This window comes from Larimichthys crocea, chromosome XIV, assembly GCF_000972845.2.
Source record: "Larimichthys crocea isolate SSNF chromosome XIV, L_crocea_2.0, whole genome shotgun sequence".
Classification (NCBI taxonomy): domain Eukaryota; kingdom Metazoa; phylum Chordata; class Actinopteri; family Sciaenidae; genus Larimichthys; species Larimichthys crocea.
Window position 1 is genome coordinate 7,610,700 of NC_040024.1, and position 8,197 is coordinate 7,618,896.

Sequence of the window (8,197 nt, forward strand, 5' to 3'; positions counted from 1 at the left end):
TGTTGTGATGAACATTAGGTTGTAGCTTGTTCTGATGAACATTAGGTTGTAGCTCGTTGTGATGAACATTAGGTTGTAGCTCGTTGTCTGTCTTACTATGGTTGAAAATATGCGTTTTGTGTTTTAACAACGTTTCAATTAAGAGTTATTGATCTCAGAAGTGCCTAATGTGTCTAATTATTTTTTTTCAAGTGAATGCAATACGCTTCTGTACTTCTTCTTCTTCTTCTTCGCTCACATAAAAAACTACAGGTGCACCGGCAAAAATAGTCCCCGGTAATTCACTTCCGTTGTGAAGTTTTTTATTTGCAGCGGCGTTTCTTTCTTTTATTTGCAGCGCTGTTTCTTTTTGTTTGCAGCGTTTCTTTTATTTGCAGCATTGAGGGTTCCCGGCCACCGTACACAGGAGACAAAAGACTTGATAAATAAAGAAATGATGTCGTTATCTGGAGAAAGCACGGCCGCTCTCACCTTCTCTACTTTTCACTGTTGTTCATGTTTGTTTCTGTTTCTTGTTTCCTTGCAGAGCAAGCAGAGTTAATTTGTCCACATCAACCAATCGTGGCCCTGGCTGGTGATGATGTCATTCTACCATGTCACCTTGAACCTCCCATCGATGTCAGTTCAAAGACCGTGATATGGACCAGACCTGGTTTAGACCCAAACACATCAACCAATCGTGGCCCTGGCTGGTGATGATGTCATTCTACCATGTCACCTTGAACCTCCCATCGATGTCAGTTCAAAGACCGTGATATGGACCAGACCTGGTTTAGACCCAAAGTACATCCATGTTCACCAAGATGGACGACTGAATTTTAAGAAACAAAATCGATTTTATCATTACCACACCGCTCTGTTTGTGGATGAACTGAAGAACGGAAACGTCTCCATGAAAATCTTCAGAGTGAAACTTTCTGATGCAGGAGAATACCAATGTCATCTTCCATCAATGAAGAAGAAAGCGTCCATCCAACTCAGTGTTGGTAAGTCAGACTTGCTGCCACGAGCAGTTTGATACAAATCAGTGACGTATGTTATAATTCCTCCTCTCTGGTCATCAGGTGTCGTCTCCACGCCCGTCATAGAGTTTGTCTCCAATGAGAACAGAGAGGTGGTTTTACAGTGTGAGGCTAAAGGCTGGTATCCAGAGCCTGAGGTGTTCTGGCTGGACGATGAGGGAAACCTCCTCTCTTCTGGACCTACAGAGACAGTCAGAGGTCCTGATGACCTCTATAATGTCAGCAGAAGATTGACTGTGGAGAAGAGCGACAACTTCACCTGTAGAGTCCAACAGAAGAACATCAAGCAGACCAGAGAGACACACTTCTATGTTCCAGGTTATAAAGAGTTCAAAATAAATTCAACATATTGTTTCTGTTCTTTAACAGTTGAGGTCGAGTTTGATTAAAAAAATGTCGTTCTGTTCTGTGTTGTTTCATTTCAAATCATGTCTTCACAGTTCAGTCTTCGAGTCATACAGAGATCATGAGAAGCATCATCATCACTCTTGTTTTCACTGTTTTTCTGCTGCTCTGTGTTTCCATTTGGGCATATAACTGTGAGTCACATTTTCATTTTTCATGTTGAGTTGCTGTCAGAGCTCTTCATTGGCTGTAGTGATACGTTGGATCAACAGATTATATAACACAATGTTCATGATTGAAGTTAAACAGACACCTGGCAGCTTACTTCAAGTTTAACTGAGTACTGTTCAGCACAATTGACCGTTCATTGGATTAATTTGTTTTTATTAATTAGTTCACTAAAGTTGATAAAAGTGTCAGTTGTGATCTCAGATGGCAAATTGCAGATCACCATCTTAAAATGAGAAAGGAAAAAAAATATATACAATTGTCTGTGATTCCAAAAAATATTCCAGTTCAGTTTTCATATTTTTTTCCTCTGTTTCCACACAGGGCGCAGGATAAGAAATGTTAAGTACATTCACTAAAACAGGAAAGCCAGAAGTCAAGAAGGATGATGCAAATGTGGATGTTTGTGAACACCATCCCATGTTGGACAGTAAGAAGCGACTGAGGGACCAGCATCGAAGACCACGGATATGAGACCAAAGACCGTTTGAATACAGCAAGACAGTTCTGAACATGGACTAAAAACCTGTCGTGACCAGAAACAACCAGGAGGTGACAGAAAAAAACAGCGGAGGAAATCAGAGTGACACTTTGATATTTTCCATCTTTTTCTGTCCTCTGATATGATGAGACATAGGAACACACTCATATTTACATCTCACTTACTTTTTCCTGTGTTCATTATATTCATTTATTTCCTCTGTTGATTTACAATTGTTCATTGTTGTAGAAAGTTTTTTCTTTGACATATTTGTGTAATATTTTCACGTTTCTCAAATTTTATTATTTTTTTATTTCTGGAAAACGAGATATTTTCTAATGTTATAACAGGTGCATTTGACTCTCATATCAATTTTATTTACGTTGTCATGAGATTCTTTCAGGCAGCATGAGTGTGAAATTATATATATAAAATCATATCATTTTAAGCTGTTGAATAAGTCTAATGCCATTTGAAGTCATAATGAAGATTCAAATGTTTTGTTTGTGGAGTATCCAGCAGGTGGTGGTACATGTACACAGTAGTAGTAAATGTGGTGTCATTGTGAGTTCATGGCTTCGGGTTATCTCAAATGAAAAACGTTCAGGACATGATGAACGTTATATTTAGTATTTCAGCTACTGTGGTCTCTGAAACAGTCTGTGTTCACTGCTGAGCCTTCCTTTCTTTTTACTTCTTACCCTCTGTGTTCATTCACCTCACAGGTTTTATATATTTTATTTGTTTAATTTTTAGATTTACATATACATATATATGAGTTATATAGTACAGTATAGTATAATGTAGTATTTTTAAAACCTCCTCAGTGCAAAGCTCCTGCAAACATACAGAAAGTGGATGAACAAACCTTGTGGCCTCGTGAACATTTAAAACAATGAAACGTTGATAGATGTGAAATGTGTTGCTGATGCTTGTCAAACTGAAATATAGTTTTGACTCTGGACCTCGTGTCCTTTTCAACTTTGTTTCCAAACTAAAGTTGAAAACAGAGAAGGAATGTTAACTCAAGGCCCAGATCAGCTAAAACTGAATATCTAGACTGTTGTTGCTGATGTTTGAATGTCAGCAGAGGAGCTCGTGTTACGTTACTTAACAACAAAGAACTGTCTAAATGTAAATAAAGAATGTTGTAATCTTCCTGATAAAAATAAAAGTCTTCTTCATATTTTGCGTTTATTTTTTTAATGCATAATCCATTATCTCGACTTCACGGGTCAGATATTTTGGTACAAAGCTCAATTTCTCATCAACAGGTTAATTTATCTTGGGAAAACGAAATCTTTATGACAAAACATTTTTTCCTCGAGATCATGGGATAATTATGATGTCCGAGTCTGATTTCAGCCTTTAAATGTCCCTGGCTTCTTCTACTTCTTCACTGAATTGCAACATGGTGGAGCATTAGTGCCAACATTTGACTGCCAAACTATAAATATAAATCATATATACACAACTTACATTCGTATAACACCATATATTGTCTATCCACTTTGGCGTCATAGCCAAAATGACGCCCATTGGGGGCCTTCCACAATCAACTTTTTAAACCATTGTGAGTGCACCATCCGAGTACGCACAGTACACAGTGTGAACGCACTTGTGTACTGAAAATAGCAAGTTTAAGTATGGAAGTATGCAAAGTGAGACAATCTTTTAGTAAGCAAGCCAGCTGCAGCTTTTCTTAGGCATAATAATGGCTCATTATTGGCCAGTGGGAAGGTAATTTGCTTTACAGGTTTTTAACCAAAAAAAAAAAAGACAAATTTATCTTACTATTGGATGAGGCAATACATTCAATAGTTTAAGACATTTCAGTTTAATTTCTTCAAGAAAAATCAATATTAAAGAAAAGCTTCAAAGGAGAACAAATGAACCTATGTTAAACTTTGAAACGTGGTGTTTGGAGTTCAAAGTTTACCGACGTTAAACGTACAAAAATACATGACCTGTGTTACATACATCCGAGGAAGCAAACAGACAGGAATAAACACAGACACGCTCCATGTAGGCCTGATAATATTGACTTTGACCACTGAAGATATGTGAACACATGCAGACACGTGTCAGCGCCGCTCTGAACGTACTGAAATAATCATGGTTTCACCTGCAAAAGTTTGGATCAATTCATCGATTAATGTAACACACTTGACCCATTCTTCATCATCTTCAGTCATCCACTGAGTTTGCACAGTAAATGATGTAATCCGTAAGTGAAACCAGATGAGTTTAAAGCCCGGTTTCAAAACACATGTTACTTACCAGTGTTTTCCATAGACTGTGTAAAACATGGATGTAAGCAAGTTCTGACTCCAGCTCAAAGATACAGATCACTCAGGAAGAGGCATTCCTTCAACCCAGAACTAAAATGTTAACCTTGTGGGGACCTGATATGTCCCCGGGTGGAAAGGGGGTCCCCACAAAGTCACTGTTCTAACAACACAGCCTCAAGTGGCCACTCGAGGAACTGCACTTCTGCATTGGCCAGAGAGTTGGTGCTTGGTGTTCTCCTTCCCTTTTGCTCGGCGTTTCCTCTCTCACCTGGCTGATCACCACAACACCTTTTTCTAATCATCCGATCAACCTGCACAGGATAAAAGACCGGTTCAGTCTCTCTTGTGATGACACAAGAACTATTTATTGAAACTTGTTTTGTGATGCCTGTTAACCTTGATCAGTCCTTGTGCCTCGGCAAATCGGCATCCACGTCCGGCCTTGTCTCGTCTCTGCTCCTGTTTTTGGACCCTGAATTTCCTTCAATGCAAGATCTCAACCTGCAATCACCTCTGATCTTTTTTTTTTTTTCTTTTTAAATAAACAGTTTAAACTCTCTGGCTTCTGTTTGCATTTTGGGTTTGCTAATGTTTGACCAAACAGTTGGAGTGAACGTTTAAAATATAGGTCAGCTTTGCTTCCTTAAAACCTTGATCTGCACCATGTGCATGTAGACATGTCATTATTTTTATGTTCGTATTAGTTTAGCTTATGCAAGGGAGTAATACTTTTCTTCTCTGTGTGTCTTATGTCAGAAATATGTTGTTTTGTTCTCGTTCAAGTTCATGTACGTTGTTCCTTTTGTTGCGCTGTTGAAAAGCAATAAAAAGTGAATTACAAAAAACAACCTTGATCTGCAGTTTCAAAATAAAATATCTAAATTCATACACATGTCAGGGTTAGGTGCAACACAGACTGGTGCGCATGCTAAAGAGAACACTTCTCGTTCTTCATACATGCAGTCAGCGTTTTCTGTATGTTTGAACAGTGTGAACTGCAGTTACAGATGTGGAAGGAAGGGCACTGACCAGCTGCATGTTGGCACGAAGCAGATATGAGCACAGTGAATACAATCATCAGTCACACTATATTTAAAGTCATGAATTCTTACATATATCTGAGGTCATGTCTTCAGTATTTTCAGGTATTCTTCGTGGTGTTTTAGAGTTTGTCATTGATGACTCATCCTGCATTCTTCGGCACATGCCAATAAACTGTTAACTAACTAACTGGATCTGCTATTAGTGGTGCAACAGAGCCGGGCTTAGCAGTCTGGTCTAGACTATTATCTTGTAAAATTCCGTAATCAGCCTTACAGTGACTCATCTCATTCTAACCTTTTGCCTGTTTATTGGACTTTGGATTCTTGCCTGCTTCACATCACGTCCCTGTAATCATTTGTCATCTTCATTTGGTTCCTATCTCCAGCGTCTGTGACATTTAGTTGATGCACGATTTACAAATGTAGTTGACAAACTGAACCAACATTGGGGTTGATGCCGATTTTCTTTACCTTTACAGTGCTTGCAAATTGTGCACTATTGGTTTCATAACAAAGTAAGTAAAGTTTCTCAGCTCCTGAAAAAAGCTAAATCCTTACGTAACCTACGTAACGGTGTCTTCAACAAGCTGCAGGGGTTTCATAAAATTAGTCGCGCTCTCTTGTAGCCAAATGCTTTCACGTGTGCCAAAATTTGGCACCGATTGACTCAACGTGAATCGGTGATCAGCCGACGTGCCCAACCCTAATCATCATATTTCTAAAAAGACCGACACACACTTTCACACAGAGTGAAATGTTGCGACTTGGCCAGTACAGCTTGTGTGAAGAACATTGTGTGCAAGGACAGAGTGCCAGATGTCTTCAACCCAGCATTTGATGGACAGCGATGTGGAGAGAGCAGCCAAGTTTTGACACCCACAGACAGTCCACGGGAGCATGAACTCTTCACGTGTCCCGAAGAACAGTAAACAGTTTGATGATGACACCAGACAATGGATTATTGTCTTGATTTAATGAGTTACGGCTAAAACATGTCCAAAAGTATAAATAAGCAGACTCCCAACAGTACACCAGTGGGTGCTATTTTAATCCTATTACCCTACCAACACTTTCAATAACAACCTATTCCCAGTAATCTCAATATTTGCACATGGTAACTATGATGTGGTTAAGATTGCAGCTGCAAATAAAACTATGGTCAAAGTATCTATTTATCCATCTATTTTTGGTCTAGATAGTCCGGATGTGATAGGATCCTATTAATTAACTAACAGCAGCTACAGTTGGCTGCAGAGTTAATGTGTGCACGAACACATGGATTCATCTGCTTGTTTGCAGCTATTGCCGATATATTTTAGTCCCAGGGTTGACGAGGAAATCTCTGAAGTGTTGACTCATCTGTGCATGCAGACATTTGCACTTTGAACATGAACATGGAGGAATCATTATCATATGTAGAGTCGACATGATTTCCAGCCCTCTCTCTCTCGGTTTCCACTTGCATACTTGGCTCATTTTTCTGTTATTGCGAAAGACTGAATATCTGAACGCCAAACAGCTGTTTGACTTTTGCATACACAAAGAAGATTCAGTCTCAGGAATCAACATGTGATCATCCAGCAGAGATATGCTGAGTAAGCATAGCTCTGAATATTTATACATGTCTTGTTTCCAGGCACCTTTTTTTCCCCGACTCCAGAAAACAGTGCAGAGACGGTTCATGTGTTCTTTGAAGGGGGATTAAGAAACCCAAGAAGGGAAGGATTTCTGTGCATGGGCGCTGAATAAATTGGAAACTATAGATAATATTCCTTGAAATAATTTAACCACTAGATAACTTCTATCCTGACCTGGGGTCATAGTGATAAAAGAGCAAAAGTAGTCATGAATTCAGATTCAAGTATTGATTTTATTTATTGGTTTTGGGTTCGTTTGTATTTCAGCTTACTGTATTACACCACAGATCAAACTTCATGCTTCTATGAATTTCAATGTTTTAATTCCGATCCAGCTGATCTGCAGCATTCGGCACAATTGAGCTTATGTGTAAAAGATACAGAAGTTCTACGATAAGTGCCAAAGAAAAAAGGCAAGCACTGAAAATGTTCATATGGATAAGAACCTCATAGTGTTAAGGGCTAGGTGGACTATGAACCCAGATGCAGACACACAAGGGAAGTGGATAGACAAAGGTAAACCAGTTTATTGTATTTAAAGGCAGGTTTTGGTCAGGGGCCGGAGAGCTGAGCAGAGCAGGCAACAATCTACAAGGAAGATCACAAAAAGTCAGCACAGGACAAACCGTCTGAACAATATCTAAGAGCTTGATGCGCAGTACTAACGGATGGTGTCTACAATGTGGCAGCGTGGTCGTGGCAGGGCTGAGTATAAGTAGGTAGCAGGACGATTGCAGGATTGGGTGCAGCTGGTGGTTCCTGCTCTGCTCTGCCTCCAGCACACCTGAAACAATCAAACACACAAAGACTGGGGACAGGACAATTAACCCCTGGAAGAACCACACTTCAATTCAATTCAATTCAATTCAAGAGTTTATTGTCATTGTCCACAGGCAACGAAATTGTGTCAGTAATTCCTTCTAAATATATCTGATCTGTCACACTAAGGGCCTTTTTAAAAAACCCTCTTGGATCAGCAGGAAAATGTATCGACACAAAGAGTTTTTAGAGATCTTATGAACCATGGTGCATTGCTGTAGATTAAAGTAGCCAACGGTAAATAAAGTAGAGGTCGGGTTAAAACAGAAAGAAGAGTTTCTGATAAAGATGCTGAGGTGCCATTTTCTTTTCACTTTTTGAAGTACTGGCA

At 39.3% G+C, this 8,197-nt stretch overlaps 1 protein-coding gene across 2 annotated transcripts in view; it reads left to right on the forward strand.

The window, feature by feature from the left end:
- LOC113747581 (butyrophilin subfamily 1 member A1-like) overlaps positions 1–3,249 on the forward strand; it is a 14,701-nt gene extending 11,452 nt beyond the window's left edge. For both annotated transcript variants that reach the window (XM_027287632.1, XM_027287633.1), the window contains 5 exons: positions 527–652; positions 771–986; positions 1,065–1,340; positions 1,463–1,561; positions 1,920–3,249. In XM_027287632.1, the coding sequence (XP_027143433.1) occupies positions 527–652; positions 771–986; positions 1,065–1,340; positions 1,463–1,561; positions 1,920–1,954 (752 nt within the window). In that variant the 3' untranslated portion in view covers positions 1,955–3,249. The remainder of the gene's footprint in view (positions 1–526; positions 653–770; positions 987–1,064; positions 1,341–1,462; positions 1,562–1,919) is intronic.
- The last annotated feature ends 4,948 nt before the right edge of the window (positions 3,250–8,197 follow it).